Source organism: Typopeltis vanoorti, chromosome 6 (genome assembly GCF_054136105.1).
Source record: "Typopeltis vanoorti isolate ZY-2024b chromosome 6, IOZ_Tvanoo_1.0, whole genome shotgun sequence".
NCBI lineage: Eukaryota > Metazoa > Arthropoda > Arachnida > Uropygi > Thelyphonidae > Typopeltis > Typopeltis vanoorti.
In genome coordinates this window covers 127,350,245-127,364,619 of record NC_143554.1, presented here as the reverse complement: position 1 = coordinate 127,364,619, position 14,375 = coordinate 127,350,245, and the positions used below count along the sequence as shown (strand labels likewise).

General features: G+C 36.0%; 1 protein-coding gene across 1 annotated transcript in view; it reads left to right on the top strand.

Moving 5' to 3' along the window:
• The window catches only part of LOC150105925 (glycogen [starch] synthase-like), a 193,408-nt gene that overhangs the window by 74,587 nt on the left and 104,446 nt on the right, over positions 1-14,375 (top strand). The window contains exon 6 of the mRNA XM_090394592.1: positions 9,447-9,564. Within this exon, the coding sequence (XP_090250718.1) occupies positions 9,447-9,564 (118 nt within the window). The remainder of the gene's footprint in view (positions 1-9,446; positions 9,565-14,375) is intronic.

Sequence of the window (14,375 nt, the reverse complement as noted above, 5' to 3'; positions counted from 1 at the left end):
TGAAAGTTCAGAGACTTGTTTTCTAGCATTTATGATGAATCTGTGAAACTCAATAATTTTATTTTCAAATTCGCCTGCATTTATTGTGATATTTTCGTTTTTGAATGCATGCATAAATCATTTATTTTCATAAATCTAAAGTACCATGATGCTGACCCTGTATAATCGATGATATTTCTTTCTGTTGCCAATAATTTTGCTCATTGAAAAATCATTTTTGTAGATACACAGCAACCTGATCTTCTTTGATCTGTTATCCAAGTTTTTAATTCATTTTCAATTTCTGGCCATTTTGCCGGTTTTCTACGAAGATTGTGTTTTTTTTAGAATTTGTTTCTGTTAATTGCTACTCTTGTTTCCTCCAAGTTTGTACCATTTTTTCTGTAGGCAGAAGCCAGAAGTGCTGCTCTGCTGCCCTATTGCCATTATTTTTTGCTTACTCGATCACACTATGCTTAAACACAATCATATAACTATATAATTTTGGTTATAAAAAATGTAAATATAATAATGTATTGATTACTAGTTTAAATGCGTTAATGACCATGCAACTATTCCAACTGTTCATGCATTACCGACAAGCAATGATGCACCATAACTGCTCATACATAAAAAATACATTGGTGTATAAGATGCATTGGTTTATAAGATGTATTCAGCTTATAGGATGAATCCTAATTTTCAGATAAATTTTAGGTACAAAAAATGCATCTTATAAGGCAAAAAATACGTAAATTGGCAAAAGTTACACATTTCCTAAGGACATAGTTAAGGAATTAATGTACAGTGCTTACAGAAAACTATGCAGAGAAAACTGTGATGCAGCTCTCACAACATCATACCATGTTTAGCACCAAGTGATTCAGGAGTTCTTGAGGCAAACTGGTCCACTCCTCCTTCAGAGCAAGGATAAGGCCTTGTTTGTTTTATGGAGGGAAATTTTGAGCAGCAACGCATTTCTCTATTGTGTCCCAAATGTTCTGTGGGAGTTAAGATCTGGGGAGTGTGCTGGCCACTTGATTTGATTTGATTGATATCCTTGCTCTCCAGAAGTATCTCCACTGCTCATGTATGATGTAGTGTCACACCACATCATACATGATGTGGTGTGACATTGTCATCCATAAAAATGAATTTCTTCACCTGCAGCACCATAGAACAATCAAACATGACACTGAAGAACTTTGTTGCAATATCGTTCACCAGTCATCATCCTTTTTTCCAGCACTTGTAGCTCAGTGCATCCATTAAGCATAATTCCTCCCAACACACCATCACCCAAACACTAACTATATCTATCCCTTTCATCGTCGTCTAGAGTCAGTGGTAAGACTAAAATGACTCACATCTGTAAAGAATACATTAGCTCATTGGTGTCTTGTCCAGTTTTTATGGATATAACACCACTGAAAATGTGCCCTGCGATGAGCTGTGGATAAAGGGATGCAGACTACATGCCTTCAGCCTTATAGATCCAATTGTTGCAGATGTCTTGCCATGGTTTGTCAAGATATCTGCATACCTGTGCTTAAATGTAGCCAGATTGAACTGACCTGCCATGGTGTGTCAATTACGTTTCACTGTTATAACTAATAATCTGTCTTCATGCTTCATGGTAAAGCAAGGGTGACTCTTAGCAAATGTCTGAAACACATTCAGTTGGTTTGAAATGCTGCCCAGAGCCTGGATACAATAATAATATGTGAGATTCCAAACTCTCTTGCAATATCTTTAATTCTTCAGCCTCCTTCAAGCTTTCCAGTAATTCTTTCCTGTGTGAAATCATCTAGTGATGTCTTTGAGACATTACTAGACATCCAAGTTTGCAATTTTATTCCTTCATGAAAAGAGCTTCCTTCATACATAGTTAGCTTAGTGCAGCCTTTTGCCTTTTATCCTGTTGAGTGCTATCACATGACCCCTTTGCATGGAATTCGAAAATTTGAATGTGTACTCACTTTCTACTCGAAATTGTAGCAAATTGCAAATTGCTACAAGCTGATTCATCTGAATTTACAGTTATAATATTGAGATAGTATTCATCCTTAGGTTTTGGACACCAGTGTATAACCAGGCCATGAACATTGATAACTTTTTTTTACATTTCTTAAAAATTATTATTATTATTACATGACACCTCCAGGGAGTCCAAAGACTCATCGAGGGAGGGCAACTACTCTACAAGTCTTTGTCTTCAGCACTCAATTCACAAACTACAGCGAACTGCAGCTACACCAATGCCATCTACTGTCAACCACCACCACCTCAACTTGTATTTCCAAAGACAATCACAAACATCCGTGCCTAATGCAGGATTCGAACCCACAGCCTTTTGTCTGGAAAGTGGATTCACTAACCACTCGGCCAATCAGGCTGGCATTTTCAGTTTTTAACATCTAGCCCAATCAACACTCAATACATCTCTTTTTCTTTCACCTCTAATTCCTTTATCATTTGCCTCTCTTCTAGGTGTTGGATAATGTCATTTACAGCCAAATGATCTATGCTGATAAAGTACTCATTAATTATGAATACTGTATTATAATTCATAATACAGTATTCATAATTTATTTTAATAGTATTACAACAAAAAAGGTAATAAAGATGACCCTAAAAACTATAGAGGTATCAATATACTAAATTCAATATTGCCATGGTCACTCTGCTACAACAACCATACACCATTCCATAATTATTCTTTCTATTGCCTGCTATATAGTAGAATATCTAATATACAAGCTTAAGTGTTGAACACTATTCATAATTTATTTTAATAGTATTACAACAAAAAAGGTAATAAAGATGACCCTAAAAACTAAAGAGGTATCAGTATACTAAATTCCTGTTACAAAATATATAGCAGAATCTTATATGGCAAACTAATGAAATATTCCGAAAACTTTATTTTAGAAGTACAGAATGGATTTAGAAAAGGACGATCATGTATAGACCCAGCCTTTTGCCTAAAATTAATAATAAAGAAAAGAAGAGAATACAATTTAGAAACACATATTGCATTTATTGACTTTGAAAAAGCATTTGACAAAGTTAAAAGAAACATATTATTTAACATATTAAAAGAAAGACAAATACCAAATAATATCCTAAAAGCTATCACAAGTATATATGAAAATAATCAAATACAAATAAGATTAAATCACGAGCTATCATATACGAGAGAGAAAAACCAAGGGGTCCGACAGGGATGTCCCCTCTCAGCAACTCTTTTTAATATCTACTTAAATGAAATAATAATAAAATGGAATAAAAATTTACATCAAGGAATTAAACTTTCTCCTACAGTAAACTTAAACACTCTCCTCTTTGTCGACAACCAAATAATAATTACAAATTGTGAAGATAACTTACAGAAAGCTATTTTAGATCTAAATGAGATATCCAAAGATTATGGTATGATAATATCAACAGAAAAATCAAAAACTATGGCCTTTAAAGGACAAGATCCAGCAAGAACTAAAATAGTAATAGATAACAAGATCTTAGAACAGGTGAATTCATTTAACTACCTAGGATGTATGATCACATATGAAAATGAAAAAGATATAAACATAAAAATTGCAAAATGTTTAAAAATAACAGGTAATTAACTCTATATTTAAACCAAACCTAGTTCAAAAACAAACCAGACTGAAAGTATACAATACATTAGTCCTACTAGTCTTAATGTATGGAAGTGAAATCTGGACAATAAAACCAAAAGAGAAACAAAGATTAACAACAGCAGAAATGAAGTTTATGAGAAAAACTGCAAAGTATACCCTATTTGATCACAAATGAAGAAATTATTATTATTATTATTATTATTAAACAAGACCTCATGGAGTCAAAGACTCATCTAGGAGGTCCTTTTATCTCACACACATCTCTTCATACCGGGTCTTAAACACATTCAAACTCCTTGCAGACACCACACTCTCAGGCAAGGCATTCCAATCATTCACAACTCTGCACGAAAAAAACCTGCCTCTCACTCCCCTACTCACACCCTCTTTATACAGTTTCCAGGCATGACCTCTGGTTCTCCCCTGATCTCCCACTATTCTCTGTAGAACTTCTCCACCATTGATCCTATAACAACCCCTTACCAACTTGTAGGTCTCTATCATATCTCCCCTCTTCCTTCTCTCCACTAGACTCTGCAAATTACATCTTTTCAATCTTTCCTCATACTCGACATTCCAGAGGTCAGAAACTACCTTAGTCAGTCGCCTTTGGACATTTTCCAACATGTCTTCATTCTTCTGAAAACCCGCTGACCAAATCTGGGCACAATAGTCCATGTGTGGTCTAATCAAAGCCTTATACAATGGAACAAGAATCTCCCTACTTGAACACGTCAGTGTCCTTCGCATCATTCCCAGAAGTCTTTGTGTTGTCTTCACAGTTTTGGCGATGTGTCCCCTAAATTTTAGATCCTTATCCACTATTACCCCCAGATCTCTTATTTCCTCTACTTCCAACAATATATTCTCACCAAGCATAAATTCTGCATCCCATCTTTGTTTTCCAAATTTTAAAACCTTACATTTTGCAACATTGAACTCACATCCCCATTTGCTTGCCCAATCACTCAATTTATTCAAGTCTTCTTGCAAGACCACAACATCTTCACTACTCTTTATGGTTCGTCCCAACTTTGCATCATCTGCAAACAACTGAATATCTCCATCCGAATCTTTGCCAATATCATTAATATACAAGTTAAATAGTAATGGCCCTAAAACAGATCCCTGAGGCACTCCACTAGTGACTTTCCTTTTCCTGGATATTGCACCCCCATACACAACTTGTTGATACCTATCAGATAGCCAGTCTCCAATCCAATGCACTAATCTAATATCCAACCCCATCTGCTCTAGTTTGACTGTCAACTTATCATGAGGTACTCTATCAAAAGCTTTTGCAAAATCCAAATATATTACTGTGTATCCTTCTCCTCTGTCCAAGGAAGCAGTCACTTTATTGTAATAAGTAAGTAGATTACTAAAACACGACCTCCCTTTAGCAAATCCATGCTGTCCATCAAAGATTATACCATTGTTGTCAACCCAACTCTGGATCCTAGTTCTCACAAGCTTCTCCAACAACTTAACCACAACACCTGACACACAGATAGGCCTATAGTTTGATGCTTGAGTTCGATCACCTCCTTTATGAAGTGGCACAATCTTGCCCTCCTTCCACTCTTTAGGGATTTGACCAAGTGCAAGACTCGTATTAAAAAAATATGTCAAGGCAGGTGTCAACTCTCTGGCACATTCCTTCAGAATACGCGGTGATATATTATCAAGTCCCACAGCCTTATTTACATCTAGTTTACTCAACTCCCCAAACACCTCTTCCTCACTTACAGTCAGTCTCTCCTCCCCATCATCAACTGCTCTTAATCTCTCCATGAAGTCACATTCACAAGATTGAAAGATCTTTATGAACTGTTCATTAAGTATCTCCACCACACATTCTGCAACAGCTGTCTTTATACCATTTCCTCCAATCAATGTCATCCTTCCATAATCATTCTTTCTTTTGCTGGGTACATATCGAAAGAACTCCCTAGGATTCTTTTTAGCTTCATTAGCTAACTGCTGTTCATACCTCTCTTTAGCTACTCTCACCAACCAAGTCACTCTCCTTGCCTGGTCTTTGTAGAACTCATGAAATTGGTTACTTCCACTTCTCTTATGCTGCCTCCACAATGCCCTTTTTCTCTGTATTGCATGCTTAATCTCTTTATTCATCCATCTCACACCTAACTTATTTAACCTTCTCACCCGTGGTATACATTTAGACATTGCATCCACTAAATATTTTTTGAAAATCCCCCAAGCTGCATTGATCTCTTTTCCAGCTAACTCCTCATTCCATGCTACACCTGCAAGCTGTCTCCTGAGCTCTTCATAATCACCCCCCTTGTAGTTCCACATATACCCTTTTTTCACTGGGGTCCTTGCACTGCTGGCAACCACCCAAGTAATCACCTCATGGTCACTTTCACCAATTGGTGGATGATTTGATACCTCATTGATAATTACATCCTCCGATGAGATGACCAAATCCAAGACCCTTAATCCTCTTGTGCCCTCTGTTACATACTGTCTGAGGTAGTTATCCCTCAAAAACTCAAGAAACTCATTTTCTTTACTTCCAGTTGCTCTCTCTTCATTCCAGTCTATATTGCCATAATTAAAATCACCCATAATGATCACCCTTTTCTTATTTGCTTGGCTTATTTGACTATACATTTCACTATCACCACCATCCACATTACCAGGTCTATAACAACATCCCACCAAGTATTTGATTCTATTCACCTCTATCTCACACCATACTGCCTCAAAACCACTGGCACCATTTCCCTCTTGCATCTCTACCTTCTTTTGGACATAACTCTTTCTCTATCATCAATAGCACTCCCCCTCCCTTTTTACCCCTTCTATCCTCACGAAACACATCATACCTTTCCATCTCTATTCCTGTCAGGATGTCATCCTCATCTAACCATGTCTCACTTATTCCGACAATCTCTGGGTGCACAGACGCAATTAGTGCAACCATTTCATCCGCCTTGTTTCTTATACTTCTAGCATTGGTATACAAACACAACAACTCATTTCTGGATCTACAGCTAGTTCCACTGATACCACTCACTCGATGTGATCTCTCCATGCTGGACTGGGGCCATTTCCCTTTCTGCTTCTTCATTTTAGAACCCTTTGCAATTCCATCTGTTTCCTTTTGATCCCTGATCATCCCATTACTTTCCTGCCTACACATTCTCTCACCTCCTCTTGGAGCATCCACCTTTCTCACGCTGTGTATCCCTGTCCACCCTGAGCTTCGCTGTTTCCCTGCTCCTCTTGCACACCCATTCTCTCATTTTCTATACTCATACCACTCACTTCCACATTCATTTCCACTCCTTCAATCTCTCTTATCTTACTCTCCTGCTCTTCCACATCACTCCCCTCTCGATCTGATTCATTCTCTCTATTCACTTCTCTACCTTCCAGCAGCAGTCTCTCCAAGCGACTCACACCATAACCACTCAAATGCAGTCCATCGCTCCCATACAGCTCACTTCGTCCCTCAAACTCATTCCACACATTAACAAACTCTACTCCCATCTCCTCACACATTTCAGCCAGAATATCATTCATAATCCTTGCTCTCCGCCTCATTTCACCACAATCATACCTAGGCAACACACTGACCACCCTTCCTGTCACACTATTCTCCTTTATCTTTCCAAGCAGTCTCCTGACATTCATTTTGACATGCTCTTTGTTCTCTCTCAAATCATTTGTACCAATTAATACAATTAAATCTTTTGCTCGTTCCCGCCTCATATTCAATGCCTCAATCACTCTACTCATTTTACCACCTGGAAAACATACCTTGTGCATTTTATCCTCTAGCACACCTTTAATAATGGAGTCGCCATACAACGCCACTCGCTCATCTTTTGTTATCTCTTTCATGCCATCATGATTTATTTTAATAGTTTTGACCTGAATTCTCTTAATTTCATTCCGCATCCATTTCATTTCTTGCTTCATCCAATCCAATTCACCTTCTGAACCTCGCGACACATTCACTCTATCATTAAATCTTTCTAACTTTCTAACTCTCGACCCCCTCTTCTCACTTTCCCTCTCATTCATCCTTCTTTGTTTCCGTACGTTCGGTCCAACATACGTCCAACTTTCACTATCATTCTTCTCACTTTCACTTTCACATATCTTTCTTTGTTTCCGTACTTTCGGACTAACATGCGTCCAACTTTCGCTATCATTCTTCTCACCTTTACTGTCATTCATCTTTCTTTGGTTAAGTACTTTCGTTCCAACATGCGTCCAACTTTCGCCATCAGTCATTCTTTTTTCGCTATCATTCATTCTTTCGATTTTTTTTACTTGCGATTTCTGCACCACGCCATTTCTACTTTCATTCGTTCTCTCAATTTCGTTTCTTTCCGCCTTACTTTCGTCCCTTTTAACATCCGTTACGGTTATCAAATCGCTCTTTTTCTTTTTTCCTGATTTTTTAACATTTTTTCGCCTGTCTTACCCGCCATCCTTCTCTTTCAAACGTGCACTCGCGACACTATCGGTACTAGCACTTTCTGTCATCAACTTCATATTCGCATTCATCAATTCCTCGTTCAGGTCACATTTCGCACACACCCTTCTTCCATCCGCACTAAACATCCACAAATCATTTATGTAGTCGAAGGAATACATATAACAGACCTCACACTTAACGAACCGACTGAAATCCAAATTAAAATCATGGAATGACAATGCCGCCGCCATTTTTTTTTTTTCTCTGCCACATTATTGAAGAATTAAACCAAGAACCAGTAATAGAAAAAGTTTAAAAAAATAAACATAAAGGGATGGAAAACGTTCAGAGAATGCAAACAGAAAGATTACCGAAACAAGCCTTAAAGTACAAGCCATTAGAAAAAAGGAAACCAGAATGTCCTTTTAAACGAATCAACAATGACTTCTAAGGCCGAAACAGGCCATGCTAGGCCTAAATCCTTGATACGCATGATGATGAGTATTACAACACCAAACTACCTAAATTGTAAAAAATATGTTTGCTTTCTGTATATTTTGCTAGATTTCAAACCAGCATCTTATATGTTACAGTTAATATGTGACAATGTGTAAGATTTGGATACATTCCCCTTCACATAGGGTTAGATGGAAATAAACGCATGTGCTTTATAGAAGTTGTTACAGGTCAGAAAGATTATTTTTAGAGTCAGCCATGATGAAGCATCATCTAACCTGAACAAGTATGGTGCATTAATTCGCCAAACATTTAAGAGACCGTTATCTTAAGATCAACTCCTACATAGCTGTATTTTTACATTAGAGGACACCAAATTAAGTGTTTAGATCTTTTGTCCACTACAATTTGAATTGTTTCACTTACTCATTGTTGCACGTTAACTGTAGCATATTGTTTTGTGCTCTGAGGTTTGAAATCCAGTGAAATATAAGCCAGTTAATAAACTTTTTTTTTTTTTTTATCATTTAGATGGTTTGGTATTGTAATACTGTTAAAATAAGATATGGCATAGTAGAACAACTCTCTTGAAGTATCTTTGATCTGATTGCCATATCCCCTCTCATTTTGCACTTTTGCTTTATTTACTATGCTTGTCACTTTCTTAGTTTTTTTTATTATTATTATTATTATTATTTTATTTTCATGCAGGTGATCACTAGAAATTGACTTGTTCCTTAAATAACCATGAGTACCTTTATATTAGGTGTCTCAGCATAAACAATAACTTGGTATTAAAAATAATTTCTACATTATTTTCAAAGATTTTTTTATGAAAGTGTCATCTTGTTTCCTGTTATTGTGTGAATTAAGGTAGAGGAATTAAAAAGCTAATATTATGTTTTCAGATATTTTGACTCCAAATGGCTTGAATGTTAAAAAGACTAGTGCTCTTCATGAATTTCAGAATCTTCACAAGGTAGCAAAAGAAAAAATCCATAAGTTTGTTCGTGGTCACTTTCATGGGTATGATAATTTATTATTATTATTATTATTATTATTATTATTATTATTATTATTATTATCTCAAACCTCATGGGGTCACAACTCATCTAAGAGGTCCTTTGTGTCATATGCACAGCTCATCATTCATGCCTTAAACACACTTAAATTCTTTGCAGACACCACACTCAGGCAATGCATTCCAATCATCCACAACTCTCCATGCAAAAAACCTACTTCTCACTCCTCTGCTCACACCTTCCTTATATAACTTCCAGGGATGACCTCTTGTTACCCCCCCAATTCTCTCCCCATTGTATGAAAAACCTCTTCAACGTTAATCCTATAACAACCCCTTACTAACTTGTACATCTCTACCATATCTCTCCTCTTCCTGTTTTCCACTATACTCTGCAAATTGCATCATCTCAACGTTTTTCATATTCAACATTCCAGAAATCAGAAACTATTGTGGTCAATCATTTCTGGACCCTCTTCAAAATCTCTTAATCCTTTTGAAAACCAGATGACCAAATCTGTGCACATTAGTCCATATATGGCTTAATCAGAGCTTTATACAATGGAACCAGAATTTCCTTACTTCTTTAATCAGTGTCCTCCACATAATTCCCAGAATTTGTTCTGTTGTCCTCACATTGCCAATATCTTCTCTAAATTTCAGATCCCTATCCACTAAGATCTCTTATTTCCTCCTCCCCTTCCAACAATATATCCCTACCAAGAGTAAATTCTACATCCCATATTTGTTTTCCAAATTTTAAAACCTTACATTTTGCAACACTGAACTGGTATCCCCATTCCTGTGCCCATTCAGTCAGTCTGTTCAAGTCTTCTTGTAAGGCCATAACATCCACTCTACTCCTCATAGTTTGTCGCAACTTCCCATCATCTGCAAAAAAAAAAAAAAAAAATATCCCCATCTAAATCTTCCTCAATATCATTAACATACAGATTAAACAGTAATGGTCCTAAAACAGACCTGACCAGTAGTGACTTTCTTCTTTGGGAATATTACTCCCAAATACACAACTTGTTGATACCTATCAGACAGCCAATCTCCAATCCAGTGCACTAATCTAATGTCCAACCCTATCTTCTCTGTTTGACTATTGACTTGTCCTGTAGTAATATACATAAGCTTTTGCAAAATCTAAGTATACAGGTAACCCTCATATAATGCAGTACTTATACAACATGGTTTCGATAAAAACACGGTCTAAAAATTGTAGTAACCCTCTATCTTTTCATATATTTTTCACCCCGTGACTTAAAATTTAATTTTATCTTCATTAAATTTGCCTCTGCCCGTATCGCGCATGTAGTTATAAGTAGCGAATTTATATTAGGAGAAATACCCTTTAGCACGCATGTACGTTAATTGTTTACTGTACAAAGGGTTTATTATTGAAAATTGTCGTTTTCTGCCAGGAAGGTGCATTAAAATCATAAGTGTGTTAATCTCAAGCAGAGCACTTTATTTTCTGGTGAGTTACATACAATATGTAATGCTATTTTTATGTAAAAATTTATTTTTATAATAATGGCTACTTAGAGGCTTTTGCAATATGGTTGAAAACGAAATCAATGAATTAATTGATGGAGAAACAGATTTAAATGAGGAGAAACTAGTACAATTAATAGATGATGTTGAACCAAATGGAGGGGAAAGTTCTGCCGAAGATTCTGATTGTGATGAATCCATTAAAGAATTCGGTTTAAAGAAATTAACAGAAGGATTGGATTTGGCAAGAAAGTTAGGAAGTTATTTTATGGATAATGATCCCTCAATGGAGCTCTCTGGAAAATTCATGAAACAATTGGATATTTGTTTAGCTCCAAAAATTGCAGCATAGTGGTAAGCAGGGTCTTATTACTGACTTCTTGATAACTAAACTAGCCAAAGTATGCAATGAGAATTATACAAATGATGTCCAAGAGATTTCAAGTGATGACAACGTCAGGCCACTCATAAATAAAGAACATCTACGTTCTTTTAGTTTTGAAGATAGTGATGACGATTAAAATATGCACTTTATTTTATTTTGCCTAAAACATTTATGCATTATGTGTGGTGACGTACAATTTGTATTTTTATAAGTTTATACTATGTATTTGTTTCATAGTTTGTGTTTCTTAACTTACATAAATTACCTGAATTAAATAAAAATATATTTTTGTTGGATATGTCATTGTTGTTTATATCATTTAAAAAAAAAAAGATTTTGGAACATAACCCTACTTTTTCATTGTGATCTGAGTCTCGCATAATGCAATTTATATAACGCGGCATTTCTGTGGAACCTGACATCTCCCACATTCGATGCTGCTGTCACCTTATAATCAGTAAGTAAATTACTAAAAAATAACATATCTGTTATTTAGCAAATTTATCAAATTTGCTAAATAACAAATTTAGCAAATTTGATATTTAGCAAAATTAAATCCCTTTAGCAAATCTGTGTTGTCCATCAAAGATGACACCATTGTTGTCAACCCAATTCTGGATTCTGATTCTCACCAGTCTTTCCAATATTTTAACTACAACACCTAACATAGATTGATCAATAATTTGATTTTTGATTCTGTCACCTCCTTTATGAAGCAGTACAATCTTTCATTCCTTGCACTCCTTTGGAACTTTACTCAGTGTAGGACTCATATTAAACAAATATGTCAAGGTAGATGTCAACTCCCTTACACATTCCTTCAAAATATGTGGTAATATATCATCAAGTTCCACAGCCTTATTAATATCAAGTTTGCTTAATTTCCCATGTACTTCTTCCTCACTCACAGTAAGTTTCTCCTGCTCATCATCTACTGCTCTCAATCTTTCCATGATATCGCATTCTCAAGGATGAATGACCTTTATGTACTGATCATTAAATATCTCAACTATATCCTCTGCAGCAGTTCTCCTTATAACATTTTCTCAATAATGCCATCCCGCCATGTGTAACTATGAAGTAATCACTTAATGGTCAATCTCAGCAACTGGAGGGAGATTTGACACTTCATTTATAATAACAATTCTCTGATAAGATGATCAAATTCAAGTCCTTGAATCCTCGCGTTCTGTGTTACATCATGCCTGAACCATGAAGTAATCACTTCATGGTTCAGGCATGATGGAGGGAGATTTGACACTTCGTTTATAATAACATTTCTCTGATAAGATGATCAAATTCAAGATCTTCAATCCTCGCATTCTGTATTGCATCATGCTTGAATAAGTTGTTCCTCAAAAATTCATTTTCTTTATTTCCTTCCACTTGCTACCTCGTCATCCTGATCTATATTGCACCACAATTAAAATCACCCAAAATAAGAAAAGTGTGATCATTAGATCACACTTTTCTTATTTGCTTGGCTAATTGCTTATATATTTCATGGTCACTACCCTCCACATTACCACATCTATATATAGAAGGAAATACCAATAAAGTATTTCATTCTATTCACCTTCTATCTCATGCCATACTGCCTCAAAATCATTACTGCTATTTCTTCCTTGCATCTTTACCTTGTATGGACATAATTCTTTTTCTATCATCAAGAGTACTCTGCCTCCCTTTTTACCTTTTCTGTCTTCAGGAAATACATCATACCCTTTCATCTTTATTCCTACCTGGATGTCATCCTCATCCAACCATATCTCACTTCTGCAAACAAGTTTTCGTTGAACAAACTTAATCAATGCAACCATTTTATTTGCCTTGTTTTTTATACTTCCAGCATATACAACCATAACAGCTCATTCCTGGATCTATAACAAGTTTCACTGATACTACTTATTAGATGTGACCTCTTAATACTTAATACTAGAAATTTCCTTTTCTCCTTATTCATCCGAGAACCATCTTCAAATCCAACTGTTTTACCTTAGATTCCAGGTCATCTCCTTCCCTTTTTGGCTACACATGCATGCACTTCCTCTTGAAGCATCAGCCTTTCTCATGCTCTGTTCCTGTTCACCTTGTGTCTCCCCATTTCCCTGTTTGTCTTGCTTACTTGTTCACTCATTCTCTACAGTCATGCTACCCACTTCCTCATTCATAGCCACCACTTCAATTTCTCCTTCTTTACTCTCCTGTTCTTTCACTTCACTTCTTACTGGATCAGATGCATTGTCTGCACTCATTTCTCAACCTTCCAGCAGCAATCTCTCCAAATGACTCATACCAACATTCAAATGCACTCCATCACTCTTATACAGCTCAATTCTTCCTTCATACTCATTCCACACATTAACAAACTACCTCATAAAGTATCACCTGCTTTATCATCAATCGAATTTTTTTTCCACACTATAATTTCCACACACACACACACACAAGGAAAGTGGTATTAAACATGATATCAGAATTTTATTGTCAGCTCTTTGCTTTATGCGGACAATGTTATACTTCTAAATAAATCTGCTACAAGTTTGCAAGATTCCCTGACTAAATTGAATAACTGTTGTAATAGATATGGCATGAAGGTCAGCATTAAAAAGACAAAGACAATGAAAATAGGTAGAATTGTTGAAAATGTCAACTGTGTTGTGAACGGGGAACCTGTGGAACAAGTAAAACATTTCAGCTACTTAGGCACGATTTTTACTGAAGATGGTAAATTAAATATGGAAATAGACAACAGAATCAACAAAGCTGGTATGGTAGGAAGTCAATTGAAAAAATTCATATGGAATAAGAGAGAAATTAGTCAGAACACTAAATTAGCTGTATAGAAGACAGTGCTCAAACCAGTTTTAACTTATGGATCTGAGCGCTGGGTCAGAAGTAAAACACTTGACCAAAGACCAGAGACCA